The following is an 18,901-nucleotide window of genomic DNA, read 5'->3' as shown; positions in this document are numbered from 1 at the left end:
AACTGCCCTGCACTGGACCAGGAGGGAAGCAGAGTGTGGCCCAGGTGCTGGGAGGTACGTTTGGGCCACGAGGGGTGGACCTGCAGGCTGTGGTCTTCTCCGAGCTCTATGACACAGTCACCCAAGAGGGGAGAGGACATGCAAAGACTGCACGTAGAAAGTGGGAGCGTCTAAGGGTCAGCAGCCAGTGCTGGGTTGCTGTGTAACAGCTCTGGTCCTACACTCAAAGCGGGACTGACCAGTACAGCTGCTGGATTCTCCAGGATACCATGGCAAGGAGCAATAAGGTCCACTTCCTTGTGTTAGCCTGTAATTCCAGGCTTGCTCACGCACGCTCACTGCCTATGAATACACACACACACACACTCAGAGCTCATCTTCATAAGCTGCAGTAGTTATACTCTATGAAGTCACCATGAACAGTGCATTAGTGAATACTGAACCACTGCCACTAGGGGAAATATAGGGTTAGGTTCCTGTGAGCCACTGATTACATTTACAGCAACTGATCAATACATAACCTTGTTTTGTGTGTGTTCCTATTTAAAGACACCTTATTTAATATCTATTGTTGATTCATTAACACTGGACTCAGGGCCAACAGCACGTAACTCAAGCCTGAACAGAGCTTATCTAACATATATACTTTCCCCATAAGGCACGTCATAGGCTGCTTGCTCTTAGGGACACTACACAGCACTTCAGCGCTACGTTTGGGGCCCACTTTAAACAGCAAAATCACGAAGAAAAAGCAAAACAAAGGCCACAAACTGGACACTAAATAGGGCATGAAAAGGACTTTAGAGTATGAGCTGAAACAAGAAAGCAGAGTATCACCTCCTTCAACCTCAGCTGGGAACATATATATGTGTCACTTGAATTTTTTGATACTCTCCTCATGTCTGCAAATGAGTATGAAAGAACCGTGAGTATTGATTTTGGGGTTACAAATACATTTTAGTGAGCAGGCAAATTTACAAATATGGAATCTATGAATAATGAGGATCAACTATACTTAAAACTATTTTATGATATTCTATTATTATGCACACACACAACTACCGATGCACCAGAGAGCTCATTAAAGGAGGCATCTGCATCCCCCAGCCCTGGCACCAAAAAAGCAGCACCTGGGCACCCCTCCCTGCCAAGCCTGGGCTGCACATAGGTATGCAAGATGCCCAGCTCCACTACTTACTTGCTGGCCAATCCTAGGGGTAATCTAATTGAAGGACAAAGAGTATTCTAATAGAAATAATGAGGCCTGACACATGCTATCCCACGTAAAAGCTCAATGCATGTTTGTTAAATGAATGAATGAAAGAAGGCTACCTTGTCCGGTAAATCAGCCTTATCATACATGAGGTTTCTGGAACAACCAAGTCATATTATATACAACGTTGTGTTCAGTTCCAGACTTTCCCTATCCTCGAGCCATCAACAAGGGCATTACTTCACCATTTTCCCATAATCATGGCTTTTGTTGGGGGACAGGGGCTCTCAGTATCAGCCACTCCCTTCTTGGTGATAGCTGTTTGTTCCTCTTTTCCCAAACAAATAACATCTTGAACAAAGACTAAAAGTAATTCAACCTAAGGTACTGATGACCCCTTAAAAATGGTGAGAAACCGGCCAACATGGTGGCTCATGCCTGTAATCCTAACACTCTGGGAGGCTGAGGCAGGAAGATCACTTGAGGCCAGGAGTTCAAAACCAGCCTGGGCAAAAGCAAGACCCCATCTCTACAAAAAGTAGGAAAATTGGCTGGGCATGGTAGCATGTGCCTATAGTCCCAGCTACTCAGGAGGCTGAGGTGGAAGGATTGCTGGAGCCCCAGGAGTTTGAGGCTACAGTGAGCTATGATGAGGCCACTACACTTTAGCCTGGGTGACAAAGAGAGACCCTGTATCAAAACAACAACAACAAAAATGGCCAGGTGCGGTGCCTCAAGCCTGTAATCCTAGCACTTTGGGAGGCTGAGGTGTGAGGATTGCATGAGGCCAGGAGTTCCAAGTCCAAACTAAGTGAGACCCCATCTCTACTAAAAATAGAAAAATTAGCCAGGCATGGTGTCACACCTGTAGTCTCAGCTACTCGGGAGGCTGAGGCAGGAGGATTGCTTGGGCTCAGGAGTTTGAGGTTGCTGTGAGCTGTGGGTTACACCACTGCACTCTAGCCTGGGCAACAGAGTGAGACCCTGTCTCAAAAAACAAAAACAAAAACAAACCCAGAAGTCTGAAACTGCTACAGGACATGTCCTGCCTAAATATCATCTTCTGAAATCTAGTAAGGGTATAAAACATCAGCCTCTGTCCTGGTATCCTGCTGATCTTTTAGTCATTTGCCCACCCAGCCGACACACATCTGCCAAGTGAACTGGCAGAGCCAGGAGGGACCCGTCCACAGTGTCCTGACTTGGCAGACACAGCGTCAGGACTCAAACCCAAGTCTCTGGGCTGCAAGCTCTGGCACCCTCAACATCCTAGGTGTACGAGAGAATGCCCACAAGCTCCAGTGCAGACTCAAAGTAAGAGTTGTGACACATGGGGGAGGTACAGAAACCAACAGTCCAAAGACAGGGAAACTAAGAACAAAACACAAAACTAACCAGCCAGTCCCTGACAAAAGAGAAACACAGGTTTCAAAATTCATGGTCAGGGTGTGTGCTAATTTATTAGGGGTGACTCTCCATTTCAGCTTCCTGGGGAAAAAAATTCCTGTGACTTGAACGTCTGAAGGGACAGAAGTTACCACAGATGTCACTCAGAGTGGGGCCAGGGGAATCTATACTAGGGAAGTAAAAGTAAAATGTTGCTTGGTTTCCCTTTACTCAAAACCACGATTTCCTTAATTTCATCAAAGTATATAAAAGGCACAAAATATATTAATATTTAGGACCTTGGAGTTGAGATAAATTATCCAAAAATGGAGTAAAGACTCTAAATAGAAACTGTCTTTGTTGCCCGCGTTGGCCTGAAAGCACCTGAGGTCAAAGGTCAAAGGCTGACCAGCTCCTCCGTGGCCTGTGGAAGTTGGTTTGGGGCTGCATTCACTTTAGGACACACAGCCCAAGCTCTCCACCCACATCCCCAGCTCTGGTGACCCAGTGGAAAGCCCCAAGGGCTTCAGTCATGAGGGTTCTGCCACCTGGCTAAGTCAAGTCTCTCTTGGCCCCTTTACTGTTAAGACCCCCTTTGACCTTGGCATGAAAATGTAGCTTTTGGCCGACAGTCCCCCCCAGCTGGGCTAGAAGTCCCTGTGCCCTCCACTCTGGCTCAGCCGGCCGATTCTCCTCCTGCTTGTTTTCCTAGTCACCGACTGTTTCCCCCGCAGCTCTTTTCACACACAGGTTCCCTTCTTGTGGCCCAGCCTGGTGAAAGTCCCTGGCCCACACCCCCGTGCAACCACGTAGCGCTTCCCAACACACTGTGCACTGGCAGCTGCTGGCGGGAACAGACACGGCCTGAGCTCCCTGCTGAAAGGAACAGGGGTCAGGGGCCCAGCAACATGGTGCAGTCCTCAAGCCAAGGCCATTTCCTTCACCACATCAGGGAACAGGTCCAGGTAACAGGGCCTGTTGACTCTTGAGGCCCCCATTGCGACCGTGCCATTCCACAGCCTTCCCTGCAGCATTTGTAACTCGTGTTTCACATGTCTGAACAAAACCTGAAGGTTTTCTGTTCTTTACTAAGTAAATGTTTGCTTCAGAGAAACCAGCCCCAAACTCATCACCGCTGAAATATGCAAGAACAGGCGCCAGCAGCAGCAGGTCAGGCACTATCCCCTTTCAGCAGGCACGTGGAGGAACTCTGGCAGGTGGCGCCCTCGAGTGTCCAGGAGGCCATGCGTCCACCACAGGCTCCAAGTCCCGCTCACAGGCAGGACTTGGAGTGGGTCAGAAGGGTCCCGTTTGCTCTCTATCCAGGGGGGCCATGGGAGGGAAGCTGAGCCAAACACGCCCTCCTTGCCCTCTGTACACAGCGTGAGCCACGTGCTGGACAGCTGCAGGGGCAGACTTGGTCATCGCCCCATGATGAAGCTGGGCTCGTCTTCCTCCTCCTCTGTTCCAGATGCCTCTTCAGAGCTACTAGACCGCTGCTCCTGGGGCTGGCTGGATCCTGTAACCACACAACATTCAGATCACAGACGTATACATTTGCTTGGAGAGTCAAGGGCACTTTAAAGAAGGAGGGGTGCTGACGGAAAATTAGGAACTACTTGTTCCTGGACAGGGGCAGCCTCATGCCCACCAGGCCCCAAAGCCATTCCTCAGGAAGTCAGGGTGGGTCACAGAATTGATCTGCCACTGCTCACAGGTGCACCCCATCCTTACCAAAATGTTCAGCAGCACACACAAAGGACACCCCATAAATCAGGCCCTGCTGCATTTTATATGGCCCCTACCACCTACAATGTCCACCCCGATGGCAGGTGACTTCACCTCCAAGCTCTTCTGCATGTAATGCTTGGCTGACAGCACTCCTGAAGTCTCATGTTTTCACTGCAGTAGGCAAAAGGACTTTCAAAAACTGTGTAGTAGAGGGCTCTGCCCACAGCAAATATACCAACTTCCTGGCTCTTCCCCAAAGTCCCAGAACCACCCTCCACCCTCACCACCCCACGTGCAGCTCTTGAGTGCAGCTGAGCCGGCCAAAAGCAGAGTACAAAGACAACTTGTCCCCAACTCCTCCTCCTCCCTCTTTATGGGAACAGGGGAATGGGCAAGAGTTGGAAAGAGACAAAGTCAGAACTACAAAGCAGCAGGTGGCCCAGCTCAGGGGCTCCAAGCAGCCACCTGCAGGCACAGTGGCCTCACCAACTCACAACCAGGTGGGCACACCTGGGACAACCAGTGGCTCTTCCCTGCAAATGTGCAAAACTCACTTCAGCCACCCCACCCTCTCCCACCCAACACACCCAGAGCTTTACTAGTGCTGTGCTGCTACAGGGTCAAAGAGTTTCAAGGTGGGAGGCCTCAGCCTAGCATTTACTTTCATACCCTAGGATGGGAGAGTACAAAGGACACTCATGGCAATGGGTAGAAATCATCTGTAATATACAACCTAATTTGGGGTCTCCCTCTCAACCTCATGTCAAACAGAATGAGTAGTTTCTAAAGTTCAAATGGTGAGGATATTTTAATAGCTAATATTTGTTGAACACCTACTATGTGCTGGGCGCTGTGCTAAGTCTACATATAGTATCTTGTTTATTTCTAACAATAGCCTATGAGGTAAGTACCACTATCATATTAATAGATCCATTTTACAGATGAAGAAAATAAAGCCAAGACAAGTTAAATAGTTTGCTGCTTAAGATGCAGTGAGACAAAGACCCAGGATTCAAACCCAGACTGTCTGACTTTTTAGACCTCTGCCTACATCACCTGCAGGAACTGCATAAGGAAACTGAGGCAAAAGGAGAAGGTGGAGGGCCAGGCACCTTGGCTTACGTCTGTAATCCTAGTACTCTGGGAGGCCGAGGCAGGAGGATTGCTCGAGGTCGGGAATTCAAGACCAGCCTGAACAAGAGTGAGACCCCGTCTCTACTAAAAATAGAAAGAAATTAGTTGGACAACTAAAAATATATAGGAAAAATTAGCCGGGCATGGTGGCACATGCCTGTAGTCCCAACTACTTGGGAGGCTGAGGCAGAAGGATTGCTTAAGCCCAGGAGTTTGAGGTTGCTGTGAGCTAGGCTGATGCCAAGGCACTCTAGCCTGAGCAACAGAGTAAGACTCTGTTTCAAAAAAAAAAAAAAAGGAGAAGGTGGAGCCAGGAGCGTGCACAAAGTGCATGCTATGGAGAGACTGAATAGACGACCAGAGAAGGATCAAAAGCCCCTCTGAGCTCCCTGGACTGGCAGGACCAGGCTCACCAAACTGTGGCACCTAGTGACATGCATGGGAAAGAACAATGTTTCTATGGCACGTGGGGCATCTGGACAGGATGCTCACTGCCTGAGGCAAATGGTCCAAGGCCTTGGGCACTCTCTCCACATTGAAGGCTGGGGGTGGGGAGGCAGGTCAGATATGCTGTCTCCTGTAGCCCACTTCCCATGCACTAGCTGGGGAGCTCTGCCCTAGAACTTGGGCTCCAAGGTGGAAACTGGTGAATATGTCCACTTTATTCCCAAATCATATTCTGCCCATTTGAAGCTTGAGAACCACCACACACTCACACAGTTCTGAAGGCAGCAGGACAAGAGCACAGGATCTGATCTTTAACTCTGATCTTAATGAATCAGTAACACACTGATTAACTAGGATGTTTGTGGTATGGGGTGTAACAGAGGAGGGCTCAAAGCATTCCTTATGGGTGAAAAGCCTCTGAAAATGTAGTACAGGTTGAGTATGCCTTATCTGAAATGCTTGGTACCAGAGTGTTCTGGATTTTGCATTTTTTTCAGATTTTGGAATATTCGCACGTATATAATGAGATATCTTAGGGATGAGACCTAAGTCTAAACACAAAATTCATTTATGTTTCATATATACCTTATACACATAGCCTAAGGGTAATTTTACACAGTATTTTTAAAGATGCCTATCTCGGCCACCCATGTGGATGATCTGTGGGTGTCTGGAGTCACCACCGCTCCTGACTCCGTGTGTTCAGAGTAACTAAGCGGCCTGGCAGCATCACCAGAGTCCTTGTCTCGCCTGTTAAACAGACGACAACAGGCTTTCAGTCTCCACCCAGGACACCATGTTTTGATTAAAAGGTCACTGCATACTATATTTTATTTTTTTAGTTGAGAAGAAACATTAGTAGTTGGGGGACCAGGAAGTGTCCATCTAGGGATAAGGAGGCATTCTGCGGATGGCTTTTTAAAAGGTTTCCTCCAGAGTCATCTGCCTCTAACAAAGGTTTTTTTCTTCCAAGTCTCTCTTTGATGTTACCAACTGACATGACTTCTTGTGTGGCATGAATGCATGCTGCTCTTGTCCTTCTAAGCCCATCACACATTGTCACCATGTCATCTATAGGTACTTCCTCTGCAGCCTTAACATCATTATTGTCATTATGATCATGATCACTTTGATTCAGAACCATTTCAGCTGTTTCACTATTGATCAGTAAATGAACAACTACAACCTCATTTTTGATGTTAAAAACTTCAATATTCATTTCTTCCAATTGCTGATGGACTCTAAAGGTATATGTTCTGTATTATGTAAGGAGGTCAGACATCATTTTTTCTCACTTGACATATGGAATCCTTCAAAGTCACCACCCTGTTCAACATCATCACTGAACACAGTTGCAGGCCAGCGCTGTGCCAGGCATGGATAATTCAGTCTTCAGTCACTGTGTTCCAAGTGTTGGCAACAGCACGTACAGCATCCTTGGTAAGCTCCTTTTGAAAACCTCCCACACCCACGCCTTATTTGCTGCTGCTACCATTATGTTCAAGAAAGTGGTTTTATATTTGATCTTCATTGATCTAAGGATACCCTGGCCACTTGGCTGAATTAATGAAATCACATTTGGGGGAAGTACATGGGATAAACATTATTTCTGATGAGAATTTCAGATGGAGTATGAACAGGACAGTTGTCAAGGAATAACAAAATTTGTAGTCGTCATCCAGCCTAGCTTCCCTGTAGTGAGCTTGAGTCACTGGTACAAAATGTGAAACCAATCAGAAAGTATGTCCCTGGTGATCCACGCCTTTTGCTAGTATAATAATGGACTGGTAAGAAATCCACTCCTTGAAAACAACGAGGATGCAAGCTTTTGCCTGTCACAGCAGGTTTACCCTTTCATGTGCTTGCTGCATTAGCACACCCCAGAAGTTATTCTGTCCTTGGCATCCTTCATTCTTGTAGGGGCTGTCTCAGCTACAGTCAGTGTCTTTCTGGGACAATAATGCCAAATGTCTCATCAGCATTACAGACTTGTTCTGGTGTCAGATTTTCATCAGCAATAACCTTGGCAAACTCATCAATGAATTTCTCTGCTGCTTTGTGATCAGCAATATGCTGTATAACCACATATCTTTAAAAATTTAATGCCATGTCTTTTCTTAAATTTCTGCAACCAGCCTGTTGAATATTCACAGTTCCCTTCAATTTTCAGTTTGTGATAGATCTTTGCTTCTTTTATGATCAGCATACCGTTAAGTGATATGTGTTCACTGTGACACCGATAAATTCATACTTTCAATACACAATCAAGATTTTCATTTTTAGCTTTATGCAGTGTTTTTTATTTTTCATTAGCTTCTTTTTTATTTTTAATTTACTTTTAGAGATGGGGGTCTTGCTAAGTTGCCCAGGTTGGATTCAAACTCCTGGGCTCAAGAGGTCCTCCCATTTCAGCCTCCAGAGTAGCTGGGACTCCAGGTACTCACCACTGTGCCTGGTTATTTTTCATTAACTTGTGACTTTCAGTACAGAACTTCAATAGTTTATCCTTCTGTTTCTTCAGGTCGTATTTGTGGTCATTCCAACACAATATTCCTCTATAAGATGTTTCGCACTAACACTGCTGTCCAGTTTCTCCAAATACTTAACTTTCTGTGCTATAAATAAATGCTGCTTCTTTTTCTTATCACTGTTAGCCCAGAGTGGTATCCACAGGCCTTTTGGATATTTTCAACAATATCTTCACACCACAGAGCAGAGAATAAGCAACAGCAAAACCCACAATGAGTAATGCCCATAGGTCTTGGGTCCATGTGGGGCATCATGGGGAACCATGCTGGCACATCTGGCCTGGGCATGTGTCATTTTATTACCATGTGTGGGCGTGCTTGCATGGGGCAATCTGCATATGTGCAGAAAAGTCATATCGCAGCTGAAGGGGGCCGGGAGGGTCTTTTTTCCCTTGGGGACACTGAATAAACTGTGTGTTTTGTGTCTGCATTTTGACTGTGACCCATCACATGAGATCAGGTGGGGAATTTTCCATTTGTGGTGTCATGTCAGTGCTAAAAAAGTTTTGAATTTTGGAGCATTCTAGATTCAGACTTTTGGGTTAGGGATGCTCAACCTGTACCTCACTGACAATAAACAAGGGGATTCATGTGTGTGTGGGAAACATGCTGTCAGGGTCTAGAGGCACCACTCTCAAAGAGGAGAAACCTAGAAACCTGGTGCACATTCAAGTCATTTAGTAATTCAATGAAATTAATTCACCCAATTCATTCTTTGAACATAATAAATAAATAGTAATAAATAATAAAGTGCTTACTTCTTGCCAGCTACTATGCTTACTGTTGGTGATACAAGAATTGAAAAGATACTGTCCCAAATTAAAACAACAGTGAGATATAACACATATATTAGAGTAGCTAACGTTCAAAGAAACAGAAAATACAAATTGCTGGTGAGGATGTCAAATAACAGGAATTTTCATTGCTGGTCAGAGTGCAAAATGTTATGGCCACTTAGGAAGACAGTTTGGCAGTATCTTACAAAGCTAAACAAGATTAATCTTATTGTACAATCCAGCAATCACACTCCTAGGTATTTACTTGATTGATTTGAAACTTATGTGCACACAAAAACTAGCACTCTGGCTGGGTGCAGTGGCTCACGCCTATAATCCTAGCACTGTGGGAGGCTGAGGTGGGAGGATTGCTCAAGGTCAGGAGTTCGAAACCAGCCTAGGCAAGAGCAAGACCCCCGTCTCTACTAAAAATAGAAAGAAATTAATTGGCCAACTAAATATATATAGAAAAAAATAGCTGGGTATGGTGGCGCATGCCTGTAGTCCCAGCTACTCGGGAGGCTGAGGCAGAAGGATTGCTGGAGCCCAGGAATTTGAGGTTGCTGTGAGCTAGGCTGACGCCATGGCACTCTAGCCCAGGCAACAGAGACTCTGTCTCAAAAAACCCCCCCTAAACCCCCAAAAGACTAGTACACAAATGTTTGCTGCAGCTTTATTCATAACCACCAAAACCTGGATGTAACCAACATGTCCTTTAACAGGTGAATGAATAAACAACCTGTGGTATATCCATACAATGGAATATTTAGTAATAGAAAGGAATGAGGTATTTAGCCACACACAGACACGGATGAATCGGAAAGCATTCTACTAAGTGAAAGAAGGCAATCTGCAAAGGCTATATACTATACAATTCTACCTATATGACATTGTAGAAAAGGCAAAAGTACAGAGATGGTAAACAGATGAGGGAGGCTGGGCGCAGTGGCTCACGCCTGTAATCCTAACACTCTGGGAGGCCAAGGCGGGAGGACAGCTTGAGGTCAGGAGTTCCAGACCAGCCTGAGCAAGAGTGAGACCCTGTCTCTATTAAAAATAGAAAGAAATTAATTGGACAACTAAAAATATATAGAAAAAATTAGAAAATTAAAGTTAGAAATAAAAAAATTAGAAATTAGAAATAAAAAAATTTCTATATATAGAAAAAATTAGCCGGGCATGGTGGCGCATGCCTTTAGTCCCAGCTACTTGGGAGGCTGAGGCAGGAGGATCGCTTGAGCTCAGGAGCTGGAGGTTGCTGTGAGCTAGGCTGACGCCATGGCACTCTAGCCCGGGTGACAGAGTGAGACTCTGTCTCAAAAATAAATACAAAACAGATGAGGGATTGCTAGGGGTTGGGGGTGGGAGAAGGTTGAATAGGTGAAGCACAGGGGATTTTTTTTAGGGCAGTGAAACTATTCGGTATGATATTGTAATGGTGGATACATGATACTACGCATTTTTTGACAAAACCCATAGAACTTTATTGCACAAAGAATTCAAACTTAATTATGCAAATTTAAAAAAGTCATTTAGGAGGTCAGGAATCCCAGGGTAGAATGCAAAAGGTGACACATGAATCCAACTATATTACTAATGTATGAAATGGCCTCTGTGAAGGGGGTGCAGGGAAACGTGCTGATCTAAGTAATTTTGGAAATGAGTGGAGTCTATAAGGCTGAATGCAAAAGGAACTGGACGCAGGTTGTACTCTAGTTAATGAAGTAGTTTCCCACTGGGTAACAGCAAACAGTTCTGCAACCACTATCCATGCACACTGGAACTGAATCATTAAAGTAAATGGATAGTGGATGGTGGTAGCAAAGTTATTCACTGTTGGAGGAGGAGGTTACAGACAAACTAGGGGAGAGGCTAGAATGATCCATGTGGTAATGGTCAGAGTTGGAGACATCAGTATGAACTCATGGTTAGCTCAATATGGATATGGATGGTTACACATGTTAGTATTTATAGATATGCAAGTACGACACTGGTCAGTACACACACATGTATTTCCTTGCTCTATCAGTCATGAGAGCCTAAAAATAACATGCCAGTAGCAAAGAGGACACCTAGTCCCAAGGTCTTGGTTTCTAATACCATTCTTCCAGTAAAAGGAGCCAGGGCTTCTTAGACAAGTAACTGATTTTAGTCCTAGGGCAGGAAATACACAAGACGAGTCTGGAATGTCTTGTAGTAGCAGACAGTAAGGAAGTGCTAAAAAAGAAAAAAACAAAAAGCCAAAAAAAGCAATGATGGGACTTTGTCAAAGGGACACAGGAGCCAACTGAAAGAGCTCTCAATGGAAAAAGTTGGCATAATTTCAGCAACAAGATAAACAGTGTAGTACTGATAACCTAAAGCATAAAATAAACATCCATGAGTCCATACTGATATAAAGAAATGATTAAATAAATAAATGCAGAAAAGAAGTAAGTCTCCTGTGCAGAATTTTGAATAATGTATGTAGACAGTCTGCCGTCATGGAGGAGGAGCACAGCTAACCTGCCTCTTAAGGGTGGGCTGCACAGTGACCTCATTCCACAAAGTATGGGACATGGGGAAAGGGTAAATTCATAGTGGAGAAACCTGACAAACGCTACTTTAGCCAGGTGATCGAGATCAACATCAATCATAATAAGCCATCTTGACAGTATACAGCTTTGATCTGTGACTAAGAATGGCACTTATTCTCTGTGGTCTTCCTCTCCAAAACAAATAGCCCCAGCCCAGTCATGAAGAAAACAGAAATCCCCATGAGGGACATTTTACAGAATACCTGACCCATGTAAAGTCTGAGAAGCTGTCACTGCCAATAGGAGCCTAAGGATCCAAGGTGACTAAACATAATGTGGTGTCCCAGATTAGATTCTGGAACAGGAAAAGGTCATTAGGTAAAAACTAAGGAAACTGGAATAAGGTATGGAATTTTGCAAATAAATGTATCAATATTGGTACACTAATTGTGACAAACATACCATATTAACTTAAGATGTTAAACAACAGGGGAAACTGGGTATACAAGAACTCTCTGTACTATCTTTGCAATTTTTTGTAAATCTAAAATCAATCTAAAATGAAAAGTTTATTTACAAAAAGGATGCAATTGACATTATAGCTGAATAAATAAGCACTTTATGTGACTTAGCAGGTTATATAACCAAGTACATGCAAAGCCCTATGGGGGCAAGGTAGAGGGGAAGGCTAGATCTGTAGGTTGGGGTAGGGTGGAAGGGAGGTTAGCAGAGGTTTTACCGAGAGAGAAAACATTGCAAGAGGAAGTGACTGGTGAACTGAAGTTTTCCAAGCAGGTAAGAAGTCAGGTAGCATGAAGTTTAAGAAAGCAGCATGGCTTGAGCACATGCAGTGAAGCTGAAGGACAGAGGCCCAAGCACAGTGAGAGCAGAGGGTCTGTGGCAGGGAGTGGGGAGGCAGGAAGGGGACAGCAAAGGCCAGGAACCCCGGAGGCTGCCACTAGGCTTCAAACAGGATCACCTCTTGGGTAAGTGCAGGTCCCAGGGATCAAATCCCAGCCTGCCACCCACACCCTCTGCATCTCTGTGGGCACCCGCACTTGGTGCCCAAGGTCTGTCATTTGTAAAATGGGGATAACAGCACCAATGACTACTTCACAGGACTGCTGTGAGGAATAGGTTAGCCAATGCATACGAAGCACTTAGATCTAGGGCTACATAACAAACGTCCAATAAATGTTGGCTATTGTTGTTATATAAGCTGAAGAATGAATGACAATGTATGTTTTATATTACAGAAGAGCTTTGGAGGCTATACACAGGTGGGTGGCATGGGGGAGACAGTGGAGGCTGCCACCATGGTCCAGCAAGGTCTCTATCTGTATTTTTAAAGATTTTTTTCCCCCTACTAAATTCCCAATAAGACCATGACTTCCTCTGACATACATCATTCTTATCCACGTGGAAGAATAATAATTTTTAAAAGCCAGTGATGGCAAGAATATGGTAAAAGTATACACAGTTGCACACCATTGATGGCAGTAAAAACTTGTGCTATTCCTTTGGAAAGTAACTGACAATACATTTGCAGAGCCTAAAGTTCTTGTTATGCTCTGTGATCCAGTGATTCCTACTGTTGGAAATTTAATTTATTCCTTCCACCGCCTCCCCACCCTCCCAACCCGCACCTGGAAAAGGGGAAGGGAGGCAGGTACATGGTTGTTTACCAAAGTGCTTTCTACAGAAGCCAAGAACCGGAATCAACCTAATGTCTCATTAAAAGGAAAAGGGTCAGGTATACCACTGCATGCCAACTGCTGGATATTAAGTCACTGAAAAATTATAAAGAAATAGAGGCTGGGCGCGGTGGCTCACGCCTGTAATCCTAGCACTCTGGGAGGCTGAGGTGGGTGGATCACTCGAGGTCAGGAGTTCAAGACCAGCCTGAGCAAGAGCGAGACCCCATCTCTACTATAAATAGAAAGAAATTAATTGGCCAACTAATATATATAGAAAAAAATGAGCCGGGCATGGTGGCGCATGCCTTTAGTCCCAGCTACTCGGGAGGCTGAGGCAGGAGGATTGCTTGAGCCCAGGAGTTGGAGGTTGCTGTGAGCTAGGCTGACTCCATGGCACTCACTCTAGCCTGGGCAACAAAGTGAGACTCTGTCTCAAAAAAAAAAAAGAAAAGAAAAGAAAAAAAGAAATGCAAATGCTTACAGTGTTAAAAATAAACAAAATGGAAAATTTCCTATACTATGCTTATAACTGTGTACAAACTACATGTACCTGGACAGACTAAAAGAAAATGGACAGAAAGAAAGGTCACCTATTCAGATGATGATATTTGAGCTTTTCCCATGATTTGCTTCCACTACTCTTATATTATTGTTTACACAATATTTTCAAATCCAGGAACCTGAGATTTTCTTCACAGATTACAGGCATACTGGGCAAAATGCCAATGACTGCAACTGAAGCAAATACTAACTTTTTTCTGGTCATGACAGCCTACCATTGAATAACTTTTTTTTCCCCTCCCAGATAAAATGAATAAACTAGAAAAAAATCCTTGTACTATGGAATTGTAAGGACATGGGAAAATACTTGTGATGCATAGTATGTGATAAAATTAGGATGACTATAAACATTTATATATAATAAACATAGTAAATGTGGTATTATAGTAATATATTTGTTTAAATATTTATAAAATATAAATAAGTTTACATATGAAAATATTAAAATCAAAGAAATAAAATGATAAAGTTATTTTTAGTAAGAATTACAGATAACTCTTATGTTTTACTGTTTTTTGCTGTACCTTCTAAAAACTTTTTTTCTAGTTGAAGCTACTAAAAATTTCTAAAATGATCATATAGTATCTTTATTTTCAAAAGACACAAAGAATATGGGTAGTTTTCCAATATAGTATATTTAAGAATTTTGGCTTTGAAATAAACAGTTTAACCCAAAACACATATTAAGTACCCTCTAGACATCAGACACCTGCCTCTAGATTAGTAGTTCTCAGTTGGGGGCAATTCTGTTCCCCTCCCTGACTAGGGGACATTTGGCAATGTCTGGAGATATCTTTGACTGCCAATGAATGACTGGGATGGAGGTGGGTGCTACAGGCATCTAGTGGGTAGAGGATAGGATGCTGTTAAACATCCTGCAATGAGGGGCCAGGTGCAGTGGCTCACCCCTGTAATTCTAGCACTCTGGGAGGCCCAGGTGGGAGGATCACTCAAGGTCAGGAGTTTGAAACCAGCCTGAGCAAGAGCGAGACCCCCGTCTCTACTAAAAACCGAAAGAAATGAATTGGCCAACTAAAAATATATAGAAAAAAATTAGCCGGGCATGATGGCGCATGCCTGTAGTCCCAGCTTCTTGGGAGGCTGAGGCAGTAGGATTGCTTAAGCCCAGGAGTTTGAGGTTGCTGTGAGTTAGGCTGATGCCACGGCACTCTAGCCAGGACAACAGAGTGAGACTCTGTCTTAAAAAAAAAAAATCCTGCATGGCCGGGCGCTGTGGCTCACGCCTGTAATCCTAGCACTCTGGGAGGCCGAGGCAGGCGGATTGCTCGAGGTCAGGAGTTTGAAACCAGCCTGAGCAAGAGCAAGACCCCATCTCTACTATAAATAGAAAGAAATTAATTGGCCAACTAATATATATATATAGAAAAAATTAGCCGGGCATGGTGGCGCATGCCTGTAGTCCCAGCTACTTGGGAGGCTGAGGCAGGAGGATTGCTTGAGCCCAGGAGTTTGAGGTTGCTGTGAGCTAGGCTAACGCCGCGGCACTCACTCTAGCCTGGGCAACAAAGTGAGACTCTGTCTCAAAAAAAAAAAAAAAAAAAAAAAAAAAATCCTGCAATGAACAGGATGTACCTCCCCCAACAAAGAATTATTCAGCCTAAAACACGAGAAGCTGAGAAACTCTGCCCTAGATATATATAGTAACAAATCACCTTTAGTCACCCTGGATTTCTTTGGTAGGCAGACCTATGTTAGGATAAGTAACACTGGTGTTAGAGAATACATCACTTTGGGATTTTAAGGCTTTATAATAATCCCAATCAGCTCAGCGCCATCCAGGAGTATCATGTAGACATGAGTCCTACACTGCAGGGTGTCTTCCCTGAGTTACCTGGCCAGCACAGAAAAGAACTGGGGATACTTCCTCTCCAACAGCAGGACAGAGCTCCCAGCCAGTCCTTACTACTTTGTATAACAGCCAAAAAAAGCTTACGTGATCTACCTCCAAGTGCATCAAAAACCCAACAGCGCACCGAAGCCACCCTGTGGCACAACTCAGTATTACCACATTAATTTCCACTCATTTCAGCTGGACAACTAGAAAATCTTATTTACTCTTTCACAAAATGAAAAATAGGAAGGAAATTGATAAGGTGAAATAAAAAGCCTTCAAATCATTTTTATGACAGATTTTTATCCCTAGAACACTCTCTATTCTATTCTGCTCATTTGGTACACAGCATGTACAACCATGTAGTGGTTCATTTTTTAGTATGTTCAGGCGCTAACTTTCCAAATAAGTATAAGAGCAGGGTCTACGTACTTTAACAATGACTTCCAAATTTGACTGACTGCAGCCCAGAGCCTACGTAAAAACTGAAAGAAAATTTCTCAAACAATACTTATTCAGAGTGATATTTTCTAGTTTTATATTATTCATGTTTTAGAAAGATTGCTGCAACCTCTAAACTGATTTCATGACCCAGAGATTAAAGAATCACACCCTCAGTTTGAAAACTGTGCCGCCATGTGCAATTCTGTGATGGGAGATGAACACAGGCTTTTACGTTTTTGTTAGGACTATGAAGCTCAGGACAGAGGAAGACACAGGGCTGTTTTCAACAGGGGCTCTGAATGAAGTCTATCTGAAAGTACTAAAACTGGCTATAGGATCACAAACATTCTTTATAGCCTTGGACAAATTAAGGAACAGTAACTGAAAACTGCATGACTACACGAATCTAATGTCTACAAGGAGTTAGAAAAGGGGATTTAGAAAACCTCAGCTTTAGTTCAATAGGCACTGAAAAGAAATTAAAAAAGAAAGAAAGAAACTCCAGGTCTTTCATGGATACGACACCAAAGGTGCAGGCAACAAAAGAAAAAACAGAAAAATTGGACTTCACGAAAATTAACAAATTTTATGCATCAAAAGACAGTGGATCAACAGAGTAAAAAGTAAAAAGGCAGCCCACAGAATGGGACAAAATATTTGCAAATATACATCGGATAAGGGATTAACATGCAGAAAATATAGGGAATTCCTAAGACTCAACAACAAAAGAACAAGCAACTCAAAATGGGCTATAGACTAGAATAGACATTTCTCCAAAGAAGACAAACAAATGGCTGATAAGCACATGAAAACATGTACTTATCACTAATCATTATTAATATCACTAATCATTAGGGAAACACAACGCAAAACTATAATGTGATACCATTTCACACCTATTAGGATAGTTAATTAAAAAAAAAACAAACAGAAAATAAGTGTTGGTAAGGATGTGAAGAAATGGGAACTCTTGTGCTCTGTTGGTGGGGATGTAAAATAGTTCGGTCACTGAAAACAGCACGGTAGCACTTCAAAAGTTAAAAACAGAACCACCATATGATGCAGCAGTTCCACACTGGGGTATATACCCAAAAGGACTCAAACAGATATCTGTGCACCCATGTTCTCTGCAGCATCACTCACAACAATGAAAAGGTACAAACAAGCCGGTGTCCACAGATAAATGAATGGATAAACAAAATGTAGTATATACATATAATGGAATATTATTCAAGCCTTAAAAGGAAGAAAAATCTAACATACATGAGTGAATCTTGAGGACACTGTGAGAAGTGAAATAAGCCTGTCACAAAAAGACAAATACTCGAACTCCTGAGCTCAAATGATCCGCCCACCTCGGCCTCCCAGAGTGCTAGGATTACAGGCGTGAGCCACCACGCCCGGCCAAAAAATACTATATGAGTCCACTTATATGAGGTACTTAGAGTAATCCAATTCACAGAGACAAAATAGAATGGTAGTTGCCAAGGGCCATGGGGAGGGAGGATGAGGAGTTGTTTAATGGGTAGAAAGTTTAAATTTAGGAGATGAAAAAGTTCTGGAGATGGTGGTGATGGTAGCACAATTATTGATGCACTTAATGCCACTGAACTGTACACTTAAAAAATGGTTAAGGTAGTAAATTATGTATATTATACCACAGTAAAAAAAAATTGGGGGGCAAACACCAGATACATTGTCACTGTCCACTTCAATTCTAGAATCCATTACTAAAAAGTTAATATGGGATTTCAAAGAGCCAATACAGGCTCATTAAGTACAAACTCACAACGAAATGAGCTCAGTTTCTTGTTCTGAAAAGGTTCTTAGATTCACTGGTTAGAAAAACCCCCAAATATGACATATCTTAATGACTGCAAGGCATGTGACAGAGTCATCAAAATGTAGAATTTTAGATCTAGAAAGAGTTTATCATTTTGCAAGTAAAAAAAAAAAAAGAAAATCCAAACAGAAGAAGCCAGAAGCTTGAGGTCACTGAATGAGCTAGAGTAAGAGTGGAGCCTAGAATGTAGGTCTACTGTACTTATTTGACGGCCTCAAATAACTTCTTCCATCTCCTCTGATACCCTTGTGGGTGTGATGAAGGAAATGATGAGTTTGGCTGACTATTAGCTGGAGAACCACTCTGCCCATAGCACTTTGGTGGGTCAGCATCAGCTTAGATGGAGATCTCCAGGAGCTACCAGAGGGCTTTGTCCTCAGCCTAGTCTGGCTTAACATTTTTACCAACGACAAAGGAAGTATGTTGATCAGACCTTCCCATGACAACACAGGAAACATATGGTAACATGCTGGGCTCCAGAATCAGAATTCAAAAGGTTTCTGGAAGCCTGAATTGATAGAACCAATAAGACCAAGATGAGATGCAAAAGAGCTATATGTAAAGTCCTGTATTTGGACTGAAAAACCAATTAGAGGGTTCCAGTTAAATAAGCTGGAGCAAGTTTCAAATGCTATAAGTAGGTTAAAATTTAAAGGGATTGCTGGGCATGGTGGCTCAAAACTGTAATCCCAGCACTTTGGGAGGCTGAGGTGGGAGGATCACTTGAGGCCAGGAGTTCAAGACCAGCCTGGGCAACATAGCGAGACGTCCTC

At 43.3% G+C, this 18,901-nt stretch overlaps 1 protein-coding gene across 1 annotated transcript in view; it reads right to left on the bottom strand.

The window, feature by feature from the left end:
• Positions 1-2,639: 2,639 nt before the first annotated feature.
• The window catches only part of PRKRIP1 (PRKR interacting protein 1), a 28,935-nt gene continuing 12,673 nt past the window's right edge, over positions 2,640-18,901 (bottom strand). Inside the window, exon 6 of the mRNA XM_012759090.3 lies at positions 2,640-4,118. Coding sequence (XP_012614544.1) covers positions 4,021-4,118 — 98 coding nt within the window. The 3' untranslated portion in view covers positions 2,640-4,020. The remainder of the gene's footprint in view (positions 4,119-18,901) is intronic.

This window comes from Microcebus murinus, chromosome 19 (genome assembly GCF_040939455.1).
Source record: "Microcebus murinus isolate Inina chromosome 19, M.murinus_Inina_mat1.0, whole genome shotgun sequence".
NCBI lineage: Eukaryota > Metazoa > Chordata > Mammalia > Primates > Cheirogaleidae > Microcebus > Microcebus murinus.
Note: the sequence above shows the minus strand (reverse complement) of the source record. Positions and strands in the feature narration are given on the sequence as shown.